Consider the following 24,025-nt stretch of genomic DNA (forward strand, 5'->3'; position numbering starts at 1 on the left):
AAGAGATTATGGCTACTGAAATAGTGCAACCACTTTAAAAACAGTTTGGCAATTCTTCAGAAAGTTAAACATAGTTACCATATGTCTGCACAAAAACTTGTACATGGATATCCATAGCAGTATTATTCATTATAGCCAAAAAGTGGAAACAACTCAAATGCCATCAACTGAAGAATGAACAAAATGTGTTATATCCATACATGGAAATATTATTTTTCCACAAAAAGGAATGAAGTTCTGATACATGTTATAACATGGATGAACATTTAAAACATTACACAAAGTGAAAGGAGCCAGACACAAAATGCCACATATTATATGATTACAATTATAAGGAATGTCTAGAATAGGCACATAGGCAAGTCCACAGGGACAAAAAGTAAATTACCAGATGCCAGGGCTGGAGAGAGAAAGGAATGGAGAATGATTGCTAATGGATATGGGGTTTCATTTCCAGGCAATAAAAATGTTCTGGAATTAGAAAGTGATGATGGTTGCACAACTTTGTGAACATACTAAAAATCACTGAATTGTATATACATTTTAAAAGGGTGAATTTCATGGTATGTGAATTATATCTCAATTTTTTAATAACTTTAAAAATACAGTAGACAAGAATTTTTCAGAATTGATGCACTCAAGACACAATGAGTCTCAAACAGGATAAATGAAATTAAAGACACAATTAGCAGAGTGTAAGAAACCACAGAACACCAAAGATAAACAGAAATATCTTCAGAATAGCCAGAAAGAAACATAAGTTATTCACAAAGGAAAAATAACTAAACTGAAAACAGACTTCTCAACAGCATAAAGAGAAGCCAGAAGAAATTGAATAATATATTCAAAAGATCAAGGAAAAGTATCTGTGAATGCAGAATTCTATAATCAGCTAAATTATGATTTTTAAATGAGAACATAGTAGAGATATTATCATTAGACAAAGACTTTGACAATATATTTCAAATAAATACTCATTTAAAGAATTATTTAATACATATTACAACAAAGAAGAAAAATCAAACCCAAAACTTTAAGAGAAATTCAAAAATCAATGAGGGACGAAGAAACTGGTAAATATGTGGGTAACAGTGAAGAGAAAATGATGATACAAAATAAAAATAATACTGCTAATTTACAATCAAAGTGGAACAAAAAATACATGACAATCACATGTGCAATGGAAGAGAATGACTAAAAGTGTTCTATGGTCTCTTTATCATTTGAAAGGGAGTTAGAGATATTGATTAATATTGACATTATTAAGCCAAATATGCATGTTTAAAGTTTACACGTGTGTCAAAATGAGGAAAAATCAATCAACCAAAACCAACCCAGAACTAACGTAGATGTTAGAATTATTAGATAAGAACATTAAAAAAATTATTATAACTGCATTTCATATATTCAAAAGGCTAGAGAAAATGTTAAACATGTTAAGTAGAGACATTAAAGGTACTAAAAAAAAACAAATCAAACTTCTAGAGATTAAAAACTGCAATATCTGAAATGAAAATTGTATTTGAACATCAGATTAGGCATTGCTGAAGAAATCACCAGTGAACTTGAAGACACAGCAATAGAAATTATCCAACAGTAAACACAGAAAAAATACTTGAAAGAAAGAGAGAGAGTGAGAGAGAGGGAAGGAAGGAAAGAAGGAAGGAAATAATAACAATAAGTTGTGTAACAACTTCAAGTGACCTAGTATATTTGTAACTGGAATTTCTAGAAAAGGGAGAGATAGAAAAAATATTTGAAGAAACACTGGCTAAAAAATTTCCAGATTTGATGAAAACTATAAACCCACAAATCCAAGAACTTCAACAAACCCTAAGCATATAAATATAAACTACACCAAGGCAGATTATAATAAATTACTCAAAATCAGTGATAAAGAGAAAATCTTAAAAGCAGCTAGAGAAAAAAGTCACATTACTTAGAGGATGAAGATAAAAATAACTGCAAATTTTCTCATCAGAGCAAATGTAATCAAGAAGCTGGCAGAAAAACATCTATAAAGTACTGAAAGAAAAAACTATCAAACTACTATTCTATAAACAGGGAAAATATCTTTCAGAAATGAAGGTGAACATTCATAATAGCCAAAAGGTGGAAACAATCCAAATGTCCACCAATGGATGAATAAATAAACAAGATATAGTGTATCCATACAATGGAATATTACTCTGCCATAAAAAGAAATAACATACTGATACATGCTGCATTATAGATGAACCTTGAAAATATTATGCTAAGTGAAAAAAGCCAGTTACAAAAGACTACATGTTACATGATCCCATTCATATTAAAGTCTAGAATAAGGAAATCTATAGAGACAGAAAAGTGTTGTGGTTACTTAGGGCTTGGGGAGGGGGGAAACAGAGGGCTGGGGAGTGACAGCTAAGGAATACCAGTTTTGGTGAGTCCCTGGTGGTCTAGTGGTTAGGTTTCTGGGCTTTCACTGCCATGGCCCAGTTTCAGTCCCTGGTCAGGGAACTGAGATTCCACAAGCTGTGCAGTGCAGCCAAAAAAAGGAAAAAAAGAATATCAGGGTTCTTCTTCAGGTGATGAAAATATTCTAAAATTGACTGTGGTAATAGGTGCACATAATTGTGAAGATACTAAAAACTGTTGAACTGTACACTTTTTTTTTTTTTAAGATTTAATTTTGTTTATTTTTGGCTGCATTGGGTCTTCATTGCTGTGCGCAGGTTTTTCTCTAGTTGCAGCGAGCAGGGGCTATTCTTCATTGTGGTGCGTGGGCTTCTCATTGCAGTGGCTTCTCTTGTTGCGGAGCACAGGCTGTAGGTGCATGGGCTTCAGTAGTTGCAGCACGTGGGCTCAGTAGTTGTGGCTCGCGGGCTCTAGAGCACAGACTCAGTAGTTGTGGCACACAGGCTTAGTTGCTCCGCAGCATGTGAGATCTTCCCAGACCAGGGATCGAACCCATGTCCCCTGCATTGGCAGGCAGATTCTTAACCACTGTGCTACCAGGGAAGTCCTGAATTTACACTTTAAATGCGTGAATTACGTATGTGAATTATACCTCAAAAAAGCTGTTTTTTAAAAATGAAGGTGAAATACGGACTATTTCAAACATAGAAAATCTGAAAGAATTCATCACAAGCAGACTTGCACCATTAGAAATGTTAAAGAAATGTCCTTTAAGGAAAAGGAATATCATACTAGATAGGAATATGGACCTACTCAACAGATAAATAAAGAGCATCAGAAATGATAACTATGTGAGTAAATATACGTTTTTTTTCTTATTTAAAGCCCATTAAAATATAAATAAAAATAGTAACAATGTGGTATGGGGTGTATAACATGTAAAAGTGCAATGTATGACATCAGCACAAAGGCTGGGAGGGGAGCAATGAAAATATACTAATATACTAATATAAGGTGCTTATACTAAATATGAGTGTAACTTGAAATAAACTGTTATAAATTAAAGATGAACACTATACATTCTAAATCAAACACTAAAATAAAAAGGAAATTATAACTAATAAGATAATTAAAAAGATTTAATCATAAAAAACACCAATCCAAAAGAAGGCAGCAAAGGGGGAAAAGGAGAACAAAGAAAGATCAAACAAGCTGCAAGTTGGTAGATTTAAACCTAATCATTATAAATAATCACATTAAATGTAAATGGTATAAAAATTCCCAGTTAAAAGGTGTAGGTTACCAAATTGGGTAAAAAAGCAAACCCAACTATATGCTGCCTACAAAAAACCCACTTTGAATATAAAGACATAAATAGGTTAAAAGTACAAGAATAGGAAAAGTTATTCTATCCTAATAGCAGTGAAAAGCTGGAGAGGCTGGGACTTCCCTGGCTGTCCAGTGGCTAAGACTCTACACTTCCACTGCAGAAGGCATGGGTTCAATCTCTGGTTGGGGAACTAAGATCCTGCATGCCATATGGCATGGCCATTAAAAAAAAAAAAAAAGCTGGAGGGCCTATATTAATATTAAAGTAGATTTCAGAACAAAACTATTACCAGGGGTAAAAAAAATTATCTCATAAAGATAAAGGGGTCAATTCATTAAGAAGTTAGAAATCCTAAGTTTATGAACCTAATAACTAAGCATCAGAATATATGAAAAAAACCTGATTGAACTGCAGGAAGTAAATAAGTCTACAATTTTTATCAGAGATTTCAATAGCCTTCTATCAAACTTGATAGAATAACTAGAAAGAAAATCAGCAAATATACAGAAGACTTGAAAAACACTATCAACCTATCTGATCTAATTAACATTTATAGAACGCTCCACCCAACAACAGCAGAATACACATTGTTTTCAAGTGTACATAGAACATTTACTATGATAGAGACCATATTCTCAGCAATAAATGTCTTCATATATTTAAAAATATTCAAGTCATACAAAGTAACCACAATGGAATTAAATTAGAAATCAGTAACAAAAGGACATGTAGAAAATCTGGGACTGGGAGACTAAACTTCTAAATAACCCATGGGTCAAAGAAGACATCAAAAAGGAAATTTGACAACCACTGGGAGACTAAACTTCTAAATAACCCATGGGTCAAAGAAGACATCAAAAAAGAAATTAGAAAGTGTTTTCAACTATATAAAATTGAAAATACAGCATATCAAAATCTGTGGGATGCTGCTAAATCATACTCAAAGGAAAATTTATAGCACTAAAACATCTATATTAAAAAAGAAGAATGATTTCAAACCAATGACTTCAGCTAGGAGAAAAAAGAGCAAATTAAACCAAAAATAAGCCAAAAAGGAAGTAATAAGGATCTAAACAAATAAAAAACAATACAGAAAATCAATGAAACTAAAAGATGGTTCTTGGAGAAAATCAGTAAAATTGATAAACCTCTAGCCAGATTGATCAGGAAAATTTAAGAGTATAAAGTGAATGAATTAGAAGGGTGCATACCAACCCAGATAAACCTCACAAATGTAATGCATAATGTAGAGGGGAAAAGAGCAAGTTGCAAAAGAATACATACTGTATGATTCTGCTTAAGTTCATAAACATGTAAAATGCATGTGTGTTTGTGGGTGTTGTATGTGTAATATACACAATAAAAGTATTTTGAAAAGAGCAATGTAAATACAGTTTTAAAAACTCAGGATTGTAATTATCTCTGGCAAAGATCGTAGGAGATGGTTCATTGAACACTTCAATTGAGTTGTTGGCATTCTTTTTTTTTTAACCTGTGTGTTGGTTATACAGTTGGTCATTTCATTGTTTTTTGTGATGTATATGTACATTACATATATTCTTTTGTATATATAAAATATTTCACAATAAAAATTTCAATAAAATGTATAGATAACCAGTAAAGGAGAACTGAATATATAACTTCCAAAGCAACAGCAAGGAAAGAAAAAGAATACAGAAAACTTAAACAAAGCAATAGAGAGCAGAAAAAGATTGAGGCAAGGAGAAGGAACAAAGAAAAGCATAGGTAACTATAAAGCAGGACATGAGATGATGACAATAAATATCAAAAACTGCAATTAATATAAATCAAAACAAAACTTTACATGTATATTTATAACAGAAACACCTAAAACATAAGAAAATATCATAGAAAGGTTTAAAGTAAAGGAGTGGAAAAGTTATTCCACTCCAATTCTTACCAAAAGTAAGTTGATGTAGACTATTAATATCAGTTAAGATAGACTTTAAAGCAAAAATGCATAGGCACAAAAGAGAATCTCTACATAACAACAAAAAGATAAATTCACCAGGTAGTTCTAACAATTCTGAATTTATACGCACCTAAAAACATGGCCTTAAAATACAGAAAGTAAAAATGCAGAGAAGTACTGTCAACCCTACCATTATGATATTAAATTCTAACTCACTTCTCCCAGCAATGATACAGATGTGTGTAGCTATAGACATTCTGAACAACACAAGTTATATGCTTGAGCTAACGATAGAACTCTGAATTCAATTGTTACAGAAAACACTTTCTTTTCAAGCACATATGGAACATTTAAAAATAAATAAATACCAGATACTGGACTACAAAGCAAATTCTAATAAATACCCAAGAATCTGATGCTACTGAGATGAAGAAACTGAAATTTCACAGAATTTAAATAATTTCCTCCAGAATATACACTTAGTTAGGTAATGCATGGTTGACTCCACGGTCTCTAACAATAACCACTATATTATACCATCTCTATTAAATGTTTAACTAAAAATTTAAAAATTTTATGCCCCATAATATAGTACATTTATTTTTTCTACATTATCTCTGACACACTTGTCTCGGTGTAGGCATTCCTAATAATAGAAGCATTCTATTTTACTAGGAAGCTGTAATTTGAAATATGGGTAATTTTAATGGGTTGTGTAAGCATGCTAGACAGAAAAAACCACACCAACAAACAAGTCAGAGAAGTAGAATTATGGGAAGGTAGATCGGGGCCATATTGATAACAGTTTATTCACTGGTAGAGTATAAAAGGTTATTAGGGAAGTGTCATGTTTTAGAAAAAAATATGATTCATATAAGAAATAAAGATCCTTTCAAAATACTACTTGTAAACTACATCATTATATTTAAATTGCCTTTCATTTGTTTTTGAGATATTTATCTCAAGAACTAGCATGGCAGTGTAGAGATAAATACATATATATATATGTAAACATTGGTCAAAGTATTTCTTTTTGTTGGCTCTTAGATTTGGCCTCAGAATCTTTCTCAACATAATTCTCCTACCAGCTGTGATCAACTGATGAAACTTTTTGCAGGGCCTGGTACTGTAACAGAGAGCAAGATTAGGAATTAATGTCCAGCACCAGCTCTATCACCTACTTAGCTGTGTGATCATAAACAAGGTACTTGGTACCCCTAAGCCTTGGTTATAAAATGGGACTGATGATATTTGCCTTACAGGATTATATAAAATAATGTAATCAGTACCTAGCCCAAATAGTCATTTAATAAATGTTAGTCTCTCTTTTTTCTATATTGCTATTGAAGCTAGTACACAGTATGGGCCCAGCGTATTCATAATATTATCTTCCATAACTATAAATAAACCCCAATTTAAAGAACTCATGGAGGGGGCTTCCCTGGTGGCACAGTGGTTGAGTGTCCACCTGCCGATGCAGGGGACATGGGTTCGTGCCCCAGTCTGGGAAGATCCCACATGCCGCGGAGCGGCTAGGCCCGTGAGCCATGGCTGCTGAGCCTGCGCGTCCGGAGCCTGTGCTCCGCAAGGGGAGAGGCCACAACAGTGAGAGGCCCGTGTACCGCAAAAAAAAAAAAAAAAAAAATTTAAAGAACTCATGGAGGGACTTCCCTGGTGGCACAGTGGTTAAGACTCTGCACTCCCAATGCAGGGGCCCAGGTTCGATCCCTGGTCTGGGAACTAGATCCCACATTCATGCCACAACTAAGAGTTCACGTGCCACAACTAAGGAGCCAGTGGGCCGCAACTAAGGAGCCTGCCTGCCACAACTAAGACACAACGCAACCAAATAAATAAATAAAATAAAGAATTCATGGCATGCAGATGTCTTAGGAGCATAGCATAACAAGTATACATCTTCTTCAAGTCTCCGTTCAAATGTCACTTTAAGGCCTACCATGACAACCCTGTTTAAAGTTGTACTGGTGCCCTACCCCTAGCACTCCTAATTCCTTTACCCTGTTCCTCTTCTCCTTAACACTTATTTCTTTCTAAGGTAATATATCAATGGTGTTATCTTTTATTGTCTTGATAGAAAGTTAAGCTCCACTAGAACAAGCATCTGTATCTGCTTCACTGATGTACCCTCAGCACGTAGAACAGTGCCTGCCCTATGACAAGTGCTCTTTAAAGATTTTTTGAATTATTACTCTCAAAGCATAATACACATTTAGGATGAAGTTTATCATTAACAATAGTGAATATAAATCCATATTTCAAAAACTCTTTCTTGATAAAAAGTTCTTTGGCCAATTTCTTGTCAGCTCCAATTAGACTACCAATGTATTGCTTTTATTTTGTAATGTGTTGGAGAAGAGCTCTAATTAGATCATAATTATTTTTATCTTGTAATGTGGCTGAGAAAGACCACTACTAGGAGTGGAGAAAAGTCGGTACTACAATTTTATCATTAGTAATACCTTCAAAGTTTCTTTGCAGGAGTCTTTTCATGCTTAAATTATATGTACAATTTGTCAGGTTATTTTAATTTAACTACATAATATAATCTACAAATTAACTTAACCCAAAAAATGCTAACTGCAATAACCTCACAGTAAACTGGAAGCAAACCAAAACACAAAGTCCCCAGAAACCCTCTGTATTGTACAATTCCTACTCTCATCTCTCAGAATCCTTCATCTCCCTTGGTTACACCTTCCTCCACTTAGGAGACTACTATTTTAAGTAACCAAAGCAAAAGAAAGAATAAATTATATACTGCCCTTAATGTTGAGAAAAATAGCAAATCTGGGTACCTACCCCACTCTACATCACAGAATATTATTAGATTTTTATGCCAAAGTAAAGGTTAATTGCATGAATATCCTGTTTAGTCCTGGTGGCAGGCTGGGGTGGGGGGTGAGTTGCATTCCTGAGATAGGTGTGCAAACTGAATCGGCCTATATGTAGTTGTTTTAGCATAGCCCCTGTGGAGATGCTTTGTAAGTCAACAATTGTTCTCTTCAAATCCCCTGAAGTCACTACATCCCTTAGGTAACAAGTATCCTCTGCTACCTCTCCTACAACTATCTATCAATCCTGCGAGACCTCAGTGATGTTTATAATGCCCTTCATAATGTCAAAGAGCTCCACCAATCCTTAAAGGCCTCTGGCTGTTCCTTACTCTCTTACCTCCACCCTTCACTTGAAGACAACCTCAAGCTGCCTTAAAAATGCATTTTAATACCCAGTATGATACCCTTCCTTTGCGACTTTGTAACAAAATACTATTCATGTATATCTTTTGTCAGCCAAGACAGATTTGCCAGAACACAGGATAAGCAGCAGAGGGAGACCTCAGCGAAGTACACCCGTTTCAAAACACACTCGACTCAGGACAGCAGGATAAAGAGCTCTGAGAACGAGAACAGATGACCAGAGTTCAGATATCCCAACAGTTCAATAGCCAAGAGTGTATAACAGCTCACAGAACTTGGGGGTGAGGAGTTCTACTTATATTCCAGTAAGAGGCATTATATTCATATGGAAAATATTTCAGACACAGAGAAAAGCAGCGTTACTTAAAGCTGCTCTCTTTCCAGATGAGTGTTGTCTCTCTGAGAGTTCACATTGGGAGGTTATATGTTTATTTTCAAATGCTCAAAACGTTTTTAGAATCCTGTTTGAAAAGGCCTTTGCAGACTAAAGCACATTCTTTTGATCGTCCTTAAGGGTAAGAAGCTGTCATTATGTGAAGCTGGCTCTTATTTTAGACAATAGCCTCCAAGAGTAAGTTGTAGAAAAGTGGATAATCAAGCCAATACTAATTAGGGGTCAAAAGTTAGATGTGAGTGTAAAATGATGGGACTGATTTTCTTCTGATGGTTAACTATAACTTACTAATTTTGTAACAATACTTCATAATTATTTTGGAGTACTTTACAGAAGAGAACTTGGAAATGATACATGGTACCACAAAGAAAACGTAGAGGGGGAAGAAAAAAAAAACAAAGCATTTAAATTATAATATTCATTATTTACAATAATCAAAAACCATTACCAATAGCTGTTAATTATCAGCTATTGTACCCGTTTTAAGGATTTATTTGGCCCAAAATAATAAGCAAGATTTAAAATATGTATATACACAAACTCATACATACACATATATATAGGATAAGGAAAGTTTTGTTATAACGTAGAGAAATATGTTTAAAAGTGTGAAAACATTTATATAATTGGTATCGTTAATGTTGTATCTTAAAGCTGGCCTTGAGTACTTACGTAAAATTATGCACCATACAAAGCTAACCCACTTCTTGATATGCCATCTCCAAGAAAGCCTATTTTCTCATTCCCATAACATCAGTCCACTTTCAACCCGGTTTAATATTAAAACTTTGGTATAAAAGACAAAAGAGAGGTATTTTCAATATACATTTTTTTAAACCTTTCTAAATATTTTACATACTAGAACATAACCTCTAGAAACCCTGGTTTGGGATTAGGGTTTACTTATAAATTAACATGTAAAAGTTAAGGTTTCATTCAAAATATTTTCTTTGAAAAATATATTATGTCATTAAATAATATATAAGTCAAATATATAGTTGATGGTATTGCTCTGATTTTGAAAGGTTAAAACGTATTGAGAGTTTTTTTTAATTCTCTAGGAAATAGCTTTATTAATTAACTAAAAGTCTTAGTTTCCTTTTGTCTTCTTAGTATTTAAAATCAGAATTGCTTCAAATTAAGATCAGAAAGAATAATCTCCTTCCAGTAGTAATCATAATTATTTAAATATATTAAGCTGGAGAGAATTGGGAGGTTGATAGATATAATAAATGTTTCACCACAATGTATTTTACCATTCTTCAATTTTAGATTTTTTTTCAACATATATTATACAGTGACGGCATTCAGAATAAAATATAACAAGGTTGCACCTTAGTTTTCAAGAAAGCCCTCTTTTCTAAGAAATCCTTCTGTTCAGCATCTTCAGCCTTATTCCAAATATTTTTTATGCTTTGACTGTAATTGATACAAGTGCATCCTGAAGCTACTGTGAATGCCGCTTTTTAAACTGGTGCTGGGTTTAGTGTTTCACTTCCACATTTTATCAAAGGACACCACCCACACCCTCCCCACCCAGTTAGTCAGGACAGACAGCCAGTATAAAATGCCTTCTGAATTGACCACACTTAGCCACAAATTTAAATATCTCTAGTCTTCTTTTAACTTCCTAACTGAGATATCTTGTTCAAAATAAAGAAGAGAGAATTTCAAATTACCCCATGGCTCTATACAAAGCCTTCTGCCTAAAAGAGTTTAAACAATGTCATTTTGCATCATAGTGCTTTCTGAATTGTTGTTTTTATTGATGTAATTTATGCAGTATCTTTCTTCTGAGCTTTTTCATCACCGTTCATAGTCATCTCTGCCTTCATAGGAAGGGGGTAGAAGGGACAGAATCATCATTTTCCATTTTACAGACAAAGAAACAGATCCCACATCAAGACAGCAATAGAACAAGATTGGATTCTTCGTCTCCCCATCCAATGCTCTTTTAAAACTGCCTCTCTAATTCTTTAGGCCTCCATATAATTTGTTAATAAATTTAAGCAGCTGAGAAAGTCAAGACAAACGAGCCCTGGCTGGATCTACAGATAATTTCCTGCAGAGGGCTGTGAACTTCAATCCTACTGCATAACACTTTCTAACTATTTTAGTCCTGGATGTCTCCCAAGGGTCTGGTGACAATCATATCAAATTGAGGATCCGCAATGTACTAAGGATCATGCTAAACACACAGGCACTCATTTATGCTTGGAACTTTTAACAGGATTTTTTGCCCTTAACTTCCTAATGTTTAAATCTCACTTATCCTTTCAAAACGGGGAGCAAATGCTACCCCCTTCAGGAAGTCTCTCTCTTAATCCCCCCTCCTCCCCCTGAATCCCCCAGAGCTAAAAGAAATCTCTTTTCTGAACTCCCAGGAGTACTTACTTTATTGGTATCTATTGGTATCTTTTCGCCCACTTAACACATTCTCCTTTATAATATTTTATGTATCTTAACTCTGCTGCTACTCTGTATGTTCATTAGGTTAGGATCCATATCTGAGTCACTTAGTATGACTTCAACACACGCTTTCTGAAAGCCAATCAGTGTATTATGGGATAGATAGTAGAGAAATTAAAATAAAATGCTGGGCATTTCCAAATGGAAAATTACCAAAGAAAACACATGCACTCTTGAAAAGGGTGTTAGAAGGCTGGATAATAGTAAAGGGATGCACAGTAGTTAAGGTAATACATGCTAATTAATTAGATTTTTTTTTTTTTTTTTTTTTTTTTTTTTTGTGGTATGCGGGCTTCTCACTGTTGTGGCCTCTCCCGTTGCGGAGCACAGGCTCCGGACGCGCAGGCTCAGCGGCCATGGCTCACGGGCCCAGCTGCTCCGTGGCACGTGGGATCCTCCCGGACCGGGGCACGAACCTGTGTCCCCTGCAGCAGCAGGCAGACCCTCAACCACTGCGCCACCAGGGAAGCCCCAAATTAATTAGATCTTGAAATTTCATTTGATGCAATCCAAGTATTCCAATTAAGAACCTCTCATTATGTTACTGTTAACAGGACTGATCTGAGAATGGCTATCCCTTTTTGTATGTGTAACAAAATCCAAACTCCTTTCCATGGCCTATAAGACCCTATATGATCTGGCCCTGGCCAACTTCTCCAGCTGAATTTCCTGTCCCTCTTCCACAAAAAGCTCCTGTCTAAATAGCCAAACTTTTTTTTGCCTCAGGGCTTTTGCCATTTGGGTCATTCTGCCACCTGGAACACAGTGCTCACCCCCCCTTCCCTCCTCACCACCCACCAGCTACGCCAAAACTCTTACATAGACTGGTTCCTCATCCTTCAGATCTCTGCTTAAAAGACCAACCAGGCAACTCTATCTTAAGATGTCACCACAGGGTTTCCCAGCTATTATTTTCTATCATAACACTCTGTTTCCTCCTTCATCACAATTTATACTTTTTTATTTGTTTCTGAACTTGTCTATATTATCTGTCTGCTCTATCAGATCCTATGGTCATGAGAGCAGGAACCAACTGTATCTAGTATGGTTACCACTGTATACATAATACCTGTTATAAAGTAGGTTCTCAATTCATTTGCTTGAATGAATGAATGAATGAATGAACGAATAAAATGCCAAATACATGAATTTCAAACTGAATTGTATAAGGTAACTTCAGTGTCTGAATAACCTTCAAGCTCAAATACTATAATGATTAAAACACTAGACCCGGGTTCAAATTCCATTTTTAACTGCTTACTAGCTGTGTCACCTTGAGTAATTTCCTTAGGCCCTCTAAACCTCAATTTCTTCAAAAAAGGGACTAAAAATAGTATTTACTTCTCTGACTTGTGAGAACTGAATGACAAAATTCCTCCCTCCCTACTTAGCTATTAAGTACTCAATAAAAGGTTGATATTATTTATATTAGAATTTCTTCTGTCTCCCATTGGTTGTTTGTTTCTCATTTGTTTCACTTAAAGCAATAATTTTACATTAATGAGGTTATTTTAAAAATGTGATCTTGGCTCAAGGGTCTTCTAGAAACAATTTTACACCAAAGAGGTTATTTTTTGAGTTTTTTGTTTTGTTTTGTAAACAGCTTTATTAATGTACAATTGGCATGCCATAAACTGCACTGAAGTTATTTTTTAAATGTGATCTTGGTGCAAAGTGTCTTCTAGAAAACACATGATAAGGAACGCTAACCAACAACGTTGTGTATAACTTTCCATGCTATATGAAGACAGGTATGTCCCGGCCGGAGAAATCTTTAGGAAACACCATGTTGAGATACATTAAACAAATATTTACTGGGCACCAGCTTGTTCCAGGCAGTGTGCTAGGGGTCAGGGATATATCCATGAATAAAATGGACAAAAATCCCTGCCTTTCTGGAGTTGACATTCTAATATTATTTGCTGTAATGCAAAAGGATATTAGAAAATTTGTAAATTTTTTCAAAGGAATTCTTTTAAATAGCCATACACTATGCTTAAAAAGCAAGTCTGTAGATCCATCTGTCACATGAAGTGAGTACATCTAAAATAAAAGACCAACTCTACAATAGGCTTAAAGTGTACTCAGCAAGGATCCAATAGTAATAACCCAAGTTACAGCTGTTTCATTCCGTTAACAGGTTATTCTACGAGATAGTTCCTAGCTACAACTTCTTCCACTCCTGAAGCTAGCAATGATAAAAACTGTCTTTCCATCTTTCAACCTGTAAAATCCCAGGTCTGAATACAATGTAAGGAAGAAATAAATGCTATAATATGAAGGAAAACATGAGAGGGAGAGGACTCAAATAAAATTAGAAATGAAAAAGGAAAAGTTATACTGGGCGCTGCAGAAATACAAAGCATCATGAGAGACTTCTACAAGCAACTCTATGCCAATAAAATGGACAACCTGGAAGAAATGGACAAATTCTTACAAAGGTATAACCTTCCAAGACTGAACCAGGAAGAAATAGAAAATAAGAACAGACCAATCACAAGTAATGAAATTGAAACTGTGATTAAAAATCTTCCAACAAACAAAAGTCCAGGACCAGATGGCTTCACAGGTTAATTCTATTAAACATTTAGAGAAAGCTAACATCCATCCTTCTCAAACTCTTCCAAAAAATTGCATAAGAAGGAACACTCCCAAACTCATTCTATGAGGCCACCATCACCCTGATACCAAAACCAGACACAGATACTACAAAAAAAGAAAACTACAGACCAATATCACTGATGAATAGAGATGCAAAAATCCTCAACAAAATACTAGCAAACAGAATCCAACAACATATTAAAAGGATCATACACCATGATCAAGTGGGATTTATCCCAGGGATGCAAGGATTCTTAAATATATGCAAATCAATCAATGTAATACACCATATTAACAAATTGAAGAAGAAAAACCATATGATCATCTCAATAGATGCAGAAAAAGCTTTTGACAGAATTCAACGCCCATTTATGATAAAAACTTTCCAGAAAGTGGGCATAGAGGGAACCTACCTCAACATAATAAAGGCCATATATGACAAACACACAGCAAACATCATTCTCAATGGTGAAAAACTGAAAGCATTTCCTCTAAGATCAGGAACAAGGCAAGGATGTCCACTCTCACCACTCTTATTCAACATAGTTTTGGAAGTCCTAGCCACGGCAATCAGAGAAGAAAAAGAAATAAAAGGAATACAAATTGGAAAAGAAGTAAAACTGTCACTGTTTGCAGATGACAGGATACTATACATAGATTATCCTAAAGATGCCACCAGAAAATTATTAGAGCTAATCAATGAATTTGGTAAAGTTTCAGGATACAAAATTAATGCACAGAAATCTCTTGCATTCCTATACACTAACAACAAAAGATCAGAAAGAGAAATTAAGGAAACAATCCCATTCACCATTGCAACAAAAAGAATAAAATACCTAGGAATAAACCTACCTAAGGAGGTAAAAGACCTGTACTCAGAAATATATAAGACACTGATGAAAGAAATCAAAGATTACACAAACAGATGGAGAGATAGACCATGTTCTTGGATTGGAAGAATCAATACTGTGAAAATGACTATACTATCCAAAGCAATCTACAGATTCAATGCAATCCCTATCAAATTACCAATGGCATTTTTTACAGAACTAGAACAAAAAATCTTATAATTTGTATGGAAACACAAAAGACCCCGAACAGCCAAAGAAATCTTGAGGGAAAAATATGGAGCTGGAGGAATCAGTCTCCTGGACTTCAGACTATACTGCAAAGCTACAGTAATCAAGACAATATGGTACTGGCACAAAAACAGAAATGCAGGTCAATGGAACAGTCTAGAAAGTCCAGAGGTAAACCCACACACCTATGGTCAACTAATCTATGACAAAGGAGGCAAGGATAGACAATGGAGAAAAGACTGTCTCTTCAATAAGTGGTGTTGGGAAAAGTGGACAGCTACATGTAAAAGAAAGAAATTAAAACACTCCCTAACATCATACACAAAAATAAACTCAAAATGGATTAAAGACCTAAATGTAAGACCAGACACTATAAAACTCTTAGAGGAAAACACAGGAAGAACACTCTTTGACATACATCACAGCAAGATATTTTTTTGATCCACCTCCTAGAGTAATGGAAATAAAAACAAAAATAAATAAATGGGACCTAATGAAACTTAAAAGCTTTTGCACAGCAAAGGAAACCATAAACCAGACAAAAAGACAACCCTCAGAATGGGAAAAAATATTTGCAAACGGACCAACTGACAAAGGATTTATCTCCAAAATATATAAACAGCTCATGCAGCTCAATATTAAAAAAAAAAAAAACCCAATCCAAAAATGGGCAGAAGACCTAAATAGACATTTCTCCAAAGAAGACATATAGATGGCCAAGAGGCACATGAAAAGCTGCTCAACATCACTAATTATTAGAGAAATGCAAATCAAAACTACACCAATTAGAAGGGCATCAACAGAAAATCCACAAACAACAAATGCTGGAGAGGGTGTGGAGAAAAGGGAACACTCTTGCACTGTTGGTGGGAATGTAAATTGATACAGCCACTATGGAGAACAATATGGAGGTTCCTTAAAAAACTAAAAATAGAATTACCATATCACCCAGCAATCGCACTACTGGGCATATACCCAGAGAAAACCATAATTCAAAAAGACACATGCACCCCCATGTTCATTGAAGCACTATATACAATAGCCAGGTCATGGAAGCAACCTAAATGCCCACTGACAGACAAATGGATAAAGAAGATGTGGTACATATATATACAACGGAATATTACTCAGCCATAAAAAGGAACGAAACTGGGTCATTTGTAGAGACGTGGATGGACTTAGAGACTGTCAAACAGAGTGAAGTAAGTCAGAAAGAGAAAAAACAAATATCGTCTATTAACGCATATATGTGGAATCTAGAAAAATGGTACAAATGAACCTGTTTGCAAGGCAGAAATAGAGACACAGATGTAGAGAACAAATGTATGGACACCAAGAAAAGTAAAAGAAAGAATATGTTTCTTCAATTCAATTACTTCTCTAGAGTCTAGATAGTGTTTTATCAAACTCCTGGTTGCAACTCATTAGTGGTCCATGAAATCGATTTTGTGGGTTATATCAAGCATCTTTTTTCCCAGAATAGGAAAAAAAAAAATCATAGTACAATACACATAGTGTGAATTTTATTCTAGGAAACGTGTGTTTCATGTATGTATATGAATCTAGTTACATGTATTTATATACGAGGACATGTATTTCTTACCACGAGTCAAAGATAAAAATACCAAGGAATCTTCATATGTTGGGGAGGAGTAAGGGGAGGGGTCACTTGTAGGTGCAAAAGTGAGAGAATAAGCTGAAGTTTATAAATCAAATAAAGGTCAATACTAAAACTTCTCCAAAATGGTAATCAGCTTATAGACTTTTGTTTTAATCATTTAAGGGGAGAGTGAGAAGCCTTATGATGAGAATGCACTCACTTTTAATTCAGAAAATTGGTGCTCATTTAAAACAAACCTTAACTTCTCTCTTTTAGACCTAAAATGTTCTGTTCAGAAATAAAACTAAAGGCTTGCTGAGTTTATCTTCATGTTCAATTCCTAGCTTTAAAGTACTGTAATTACCATGAAGATTTAACAATCCAAGATCCTTTGTCCCCTCCCAGGGAGAGTTGATCCTTCCTTCCTTTATAAAATAACAATTGAATACCTAAGGCAAGGATTAACCTCACTGTAAAACAAAACAAACAAATGTTCCTACCTTAACAGTTGGTAAATTCAGGTTTCCCAACCTCAGGCTTCTTAATTGTGGACTGAAAAATTATTTGTAGTGCCTTATAAATATTATTTGAAATAGGAGCCCCTATATCAGGAAAGTCATTTCTTAGGATATTAATTCACATCCTTTGAATGTTATTTATTTACATGGCTTTAAAAGCAATTAAGACATTTAGGGAACACATTAAACCACAGATTAATGTACATTTTTCTCTTGGACAATCTATCATTCAAAGGCTTACCCCTACCCTTTTCCACCCAGGGAGATAAATGTTTCAGAACCACAGAGGCATATTTCCTTTCTGTCTGGTTTCTTAGAATTCATTTAAACATGCTTATTGAAATTTTCTGTCATGCAATATTTTAGCAAGATTCCCCCAATATATAAAGCAATGCAGACTGTAAATATTGCATGACAAAATTGCTACCAAGTTTTCTTCCTTAGGCAAACAATACCACAGTCAAAATCCCCTACATAAACAATTCCAGTCAGTATGTAAATTAGATTAACATAATAAAAGAGTAAGTATAGCTGTTTTTCTCTAAGTCTTTTAAATACATAGGAGTGAATATTCAAAAACTGTAAATGCCCTGAGGGCATCAGGGCTCTTGGTGAGTTATCACCACAGATCTATAGGAGGACAAGAGGACCACCCATCTCCAAACTAAAGATCACTTTCTCTATACAACACCCAAATCACAGCTCAAAGAAAACTGTTTTCTCTTTAAGGTACTGTGTTCAAAAATTTTTGAATTCCTAAGGAGTCCCAAGGAGTTACAGACTGATAAGACTACCAGAGACAAATTTCAGGGCTTTTTTGAGACCAATTTCCTATTCCTGAAAAAGAAAGAGACATGTCAAAACTAAATATGACTCCCTTTAAACAACTGTAAAATCAAGACACTCAAAGTAGTTATCTAGGGACTTCCTTGGTGGTGCAGTGGTTAAGAATCCGCCTGCCAATGCAGGGGACGTGGGTTCGATCCCTGGTCGGGGAAGATCCCACATGCCGCGGAACAACTAAGCCTGTGTGCCGCAACTACTGAAGCCCACGCGCCTGTAGCCCGTGCTTCGCAACAAGAGAAACCCCCTCTAGACACAACTAGAGAAAGCCTGCGTGCAGCAACAAATACCAAACGCTGCCATTAATAAATAAATAAATTAATTAATTTATAAAAAGCAATTGCCCTCAATTTAAAAAAAAAAAGAATGTGAATTCTTAAAAATAAAAACGTAAAGTTATCTAAGCTAATACAAAAAGATTCATTTCCTTAGACTTCATAGAATGATCTCTTGGCCATGGTTTGGTATAAAATACTCTGGAAAAAAAAGATAAATATCAAAAGTAGTTGCCACCCCTTTAGCAGCTCATTATAGGTAAGGGTGGGTGAGAGGCTCTGGACTGACATTTTCCTTCTGTCTAGCTACCAAAAAGAGGCAAAGTAATCAGGTGTCTGGGGAACCAGCTCATTTCGTAGGCTGGAGCTAGTTAGAGAAATTAGAATCTTGATCTTGTTTTAAACCTTGAGGTTTAACCTCCTTTGTTTTAAAGGAAAATAAGCACTGAAATTTTGATTAAACGTACAATATTGGCTTCCACAAGAATTAGAGGCCTTGACCACAGTTTTCTGTTTATCTGTATCCACTGGATAGATATATGAACTCAACTAGTTTAACACTGAGAGGTAGTGAATGGTCTTTCTTTAGAAGAGTTCCTTTTACTCCTGCATACTGCTTAAAACACAGACTTTGGAATCATATAGGCTTGAGCTGGATGCCAGCTATATGGCCATGAACAAGTTGCTTAATCTAATCCCTCGATTAGAAAATGGGAATATTAATCAGTACCTGCTAGACAGGGTTGTTATGAGGATTGAGTAAGACAATTCATACATGTAAATGGTAGCTCACAGAAGACTGAGAATCAGGAAGCTACCTATGCAGGAGGAAGAGGAGGAGAAAGGAGGAGGGAAAATAGGAAGAGGAAAAGGAAAAAGATAGGAGAGTATGGGGGCTAGTAAAAGGGTAAAGGGAGAGTAAAAGGGAAAGAGAGAGAGCCATTATTATACAGTCACTCCTTTGAAGAGTACACACACTGTACTTAGCAAACACAATCACCAAAACCTTTTCTCCAGCCTTCACCTGAGCAATTGGTCCAAAAAACAAAACCAACAAATAAACAAACAACCACACACCCATACTGATTGGGTTTCACTTTAAATTCATGACCACAACTAGCAACTGGTTTAAAAATAAAGAAAATTTGTTTTTCTGTCCTTGATTAATTCAGTTGCTCAATTATATAATGAAGAATCTAAGTGCTTCCCATTGTTTTCTTCTGCCAAACTCAAGAGTAAAAGATGACAACTGCAAGTATCATGCAGACATACGTCTAGTAGAAGAAGAGGAACATTTCCTTCCTTAGACATCATTTTGTCAGCAAGGAAAACCTTTCCTGGAAGCCCCTAAACAATCTTCCCCTTCTTTTTCATTGGACAGAATGGTATCACTTTACCATGTCTTCATCAATCTGTGGCAAGGTGGATGAAACCATCATAGCTGGATTAAGTCAATCAAGTTTCACCCCCCTGGAATGGGGTTCATTTTTATCAATATACATGGCCAGGAGGATGATAGAGATACCTGGAGAATTATATTAGCAGAAGAGTCTACGCCCATACCACCCTGAACGTGCCCAATCTCATCAGAAGAGAAATATATTGTCAGAAACATCACTAGATTGGACTAAGCAAACAGTACAAAACGAAAAGAGGTCTTTGGATCTCCCCAAATTCTACAAGCAGCAAGCAGGTTAAGAAAACTACTTCAGCTGCAAACTTGTGCTATCCTTCATGAGAAAGGAAAGATAACTTGGAAGGTAGAAATAAGAACCCAGGAGACTTCGGTCACGGCCCTCACCCACCCCTTCCCTCTCCCTCCCCTCCCCTCCGAGGACCACCAGGCGCCACACCACGAACATAATAGCTCTTCAAGTCTGCAATAAAAAATGGCGTCCAATAAAACTACATTGCAAAAAATGGGAAAGAAACAGAATGGAAAAAGTAAAAAAGTCAAAGAGGCAGAACCTGAAGAATTTGTGGTAGAAAAAGTACTGGACCGACGTGTAGTGAATGGGAAGGTGGAGTATTTCCTGAAGTGGAAGGGATTTACAGATGCAGACAATACTTGGGAACCCGAAGAAAATTTAGATTGTCCAGAGTTAATTGAAGCATTTCTTAATTCTCAAAAAGCTGGTAAAGAAAAAGATGGAACAAAAAGAAAATCTTTATCTGACAGTGAATCTGATGATAGCAAATCAAAGAAGAAAAGAGATGCTGCTGATAAACCAAGAGGTTTTGCCAGAGGTCTTGACCCAGAGTGAATAATTGGTGCCACAGACAGCAGTGGAGAATTAATGTTTCTCATGAAATGGAAAGATTCAGATGAGGCGGACTTGGTGCTGGCAAAAGAGGCAAATATGAAGTGTCCTCAAATTGTAATTGCTTTTTATGAGGAGAGACTAACTTGGCATTCTTGTCCAGAAGATGAAGCTCAATAATTGTTTGCATTGCTTTTTATATATATTTATATATATATATAAAATCTGGGTCTTGGTTTTTTTGATTTATTAGTGTGAAGAAATAACTACATTCTAATGAAAATCCAGTTTGATATGTTCGTTTTGAAGTAGTATTGGGGAAGTTGTTGGGTTTTGGGGGGGTTTTTTGGGGGTTTTGTTTTTGTTTTTTTTTGCATCTGTAGCACTGGTTACTTTGAATAAATAAAAGCTTTCTGTAGTTGCTTCCTTTAGCAGAAAAAAAAAAAAGAACCCAGAAGGTGGAGCCAAGAGCCATAAAGGATTATTTTCAGACATTGAGCCCTAATCTAGGAAACGCCAACCTGTGCATAACTGAATATCAGAATTGCTCTAGACCAGTGACTCTTGTGTGACTCCCTATTCCCCCTTTTTGAAGAAGAATGTCTGTATAGCAGTTATCCTATGCCTATCCTACATTGAGTGTATGTGGAGGAAGACAATTTGTCTCTTTGGTTCACAAGCATTATGAGAAAGAGGAATTGTAGTCAAGGAGCTTATGGAACTACATCTGAGAAGTCATCTACACCTGACTTATATGATGAAATTCTGAATTCTGTGGTGATGCTCTAATGGAATGAGACTTTTAGGAACTTTGGGAGGAAGAAAGTACATTTTGCATATGGGAGCAACATGAATCAGGGAGCAGAGAGTGAATTGTGGTAGCAGACCTCCGAGATGGTCCCCAACGATCCCCACATTCTGGTATTCACATCCTTATATAGTGCACTCCTACGCTGAATCAGCGTTGTTCTGTGTGACCAATAGACTCAGCAGAAGTGATAGCATGTGATGAGCCTAGATCATAAAAGACCTTGTGGCTTCTGCCTTTCTTTTTCTCTTATATCACTTGCTCTGGGGACCCACCTGCCATGACATATTCAGTCCTATGAAGAGGTTTCCATGGCAAGGAACTGAGGCCTCCTGCAAACAGCCATGTGAGTAAGCCCCAGTCAAGTCTTCATATGAATGCAGCCCAGTCAACAGCTTATCTGCAGCCTCACGGCAGATACAGAACACGAATCACCAAGCTATGCCCCTTCTGAATTCCTGATCCACAGAAACTATGAGAAAATAAGTATTTACTATTTTAAACTTCTAAATTTGGGGATAATGTAGTGACAGATAGTAATTCATGGTGTTGTTATTAAAAGTTCTATAATACTTTTTTCCTAAAGACTGCCTGTTCTGAGATTCTCAAAACCAGTTACCAAGAAAGTATTAGGGTCCCTTTTAAAAGAAAATAGCACAAAATGGTTGATACATATCTTCATCCCAGAAAAGAGCAAAATATCAAACTCTGCAGTAACGACTAGACAATAAAGACCTCTGCTCTTTGTGCATCGTCTTCCATAATTCAAATGATTAATAATAATATTATAGAGGCATTTAATCGATATGCCCCCATTGAAAGGTTTAATTCAGTTGTGGGTGACAGTAAGAAAGCCATTGGGGATGAGGAAGGGAAAGGAGGGGCAGATGAAAAGAAAGATGATATTAGAGGGCAGTGCAGTGTAGTGGTTAAGAGCCAAACTGCCTTCAAATCCTGGCTGAGTGACCTTCCTCATTTGTAAAATGGGAATAATTACTGTTCATCCTCACAAGATTGTTATAAGGCTTAAATAAATACATGTAAAGTATATAAGAGAGCACCTAGCACATAGCAAGTACTGAATAAAATCACTTACATCATCTTGGAGGTGTGGATGGGATGGGAATGTATAGATTTATTTTGGGTCACAAAGAAAATTCAGTCACAGTCTTACTTGGCAGGTTATGCTGCTTTAGTTTCCCTTCAAAAAACCTCAGGAGAGTGCAAAGAGAAGCCCTGATCTAACTGGGAGGCAATTAAAACTATAGTTAGTGGCACCTATATTTGTTTTAAGCACCTCTCTATGCATCAGTAGTAAACCTCCTGGACAGCTTGAGTATACTCTAAGTGTTGAAAGTTACATCTACCATGTATGAGGTGACCAAATACTTTATTATCCAAACTGGGACACTTCTGAGAATAAAATAGGCCCTAGATATATACATCATGTATGCTTAAATGACAATATTTTCAGGTATACTGGGTTAAATAAAATGTATCATTAAAATCAACTTACCTGTTTCTGTTTACTTTTCTAAATGTAGCTGTTAGACATACCTAACTAACATATATAAAAGTACATACATAACTCACATTTGTAGCTCACATTATATTTCCATTAGACAGCACTGCTCTAGATTCCTATCTCCTACTAATTATGTCAACTCTGAAATTCCACCAGCACCTCAAATTCAGTATGTGCAAAACTGAACTCATCAACTTCTGTGTTCAGTCCATTATCCCCATCAATGATAGAGTGATCTTGCTAAAACACATATCCAATCACATCACTTCCTTGCTCAAAATTCTACAATAGTCACTTTCAAGATAAAAAAAAAAAAAAAAATCTAAGGCTCTCAATCTCTACCTTCAAGGGCTTACAGTGTCTCCTCTCTTACTCTTCACAATTAAACTGAAAGCTCCAAGAAGGCTGGGACTATGTCTCTCAATCAGAAAACAGGAAAAGGCAGACTTCTCTTGTGGCGCAGTGGTTAAGAATCCACCTGCCAATGCAGGGAATACGGTTCAGTCCCTACCGGGAAGATCGCACATCCTGTGGAGCAACTAAGCCCGTGCACCACAACTACTGAGTCTACACTCTAGAGCCCGCGAGCCACAACTACTGAGCCCATGTTCCACAACTACTGAAACCCGCGTGCCTAGAGCCCGTGCTCTGCAACGAGAAGCCTGCGCACTTGGAAGACCCAACAAGGCCAAAATAAAGAAGAAGATCCAACGAGGCCAAAAATAAATTAATTTAAAAAAAAAAAGAAAAAGAAAACAGGAAAATGCATCACAA

General features: G+C 35.9%; 1 protein-coding gene across 1 annotated transcript; it reads left to right on the forward strand.

Annotated features, from left to right (window-relative positions):
* The first annotated feature begins 20,484 nt into the window (after positions 1-20,484).
* On the forward strand, positions 20,485-21,132 carry LOC307049019 (chromobox protein homolog 3-like). Its single transcript, XM_079698358.1, is given in 2 exon segments — positions 20,485-20,918; positions 20,922-21,132. Coding segments are annotated over 2 exon segments (549 nt in total). The 5' UTR covers positions 20,485-20,546; the 3' UTR covers positions 21,099-21,132.
* Positions 21,133-24,025: the final 2,893 nt, after the last annotated feature.

The sequence above is a fragment of the Hyperoodon ampullatus genome, assembly GCF_949752795.1.
Source record: "Hyperoodon ampullatus genome assembly, chromosome: 2".
In the NCBI taxonomy this organism is placed as follows: Eukaryota; Metazoa; Chordata; class Mammalia; order Artiodactyla; family Ziphiidae; genus Hyperoodon; species Hyperoodon ampullatus.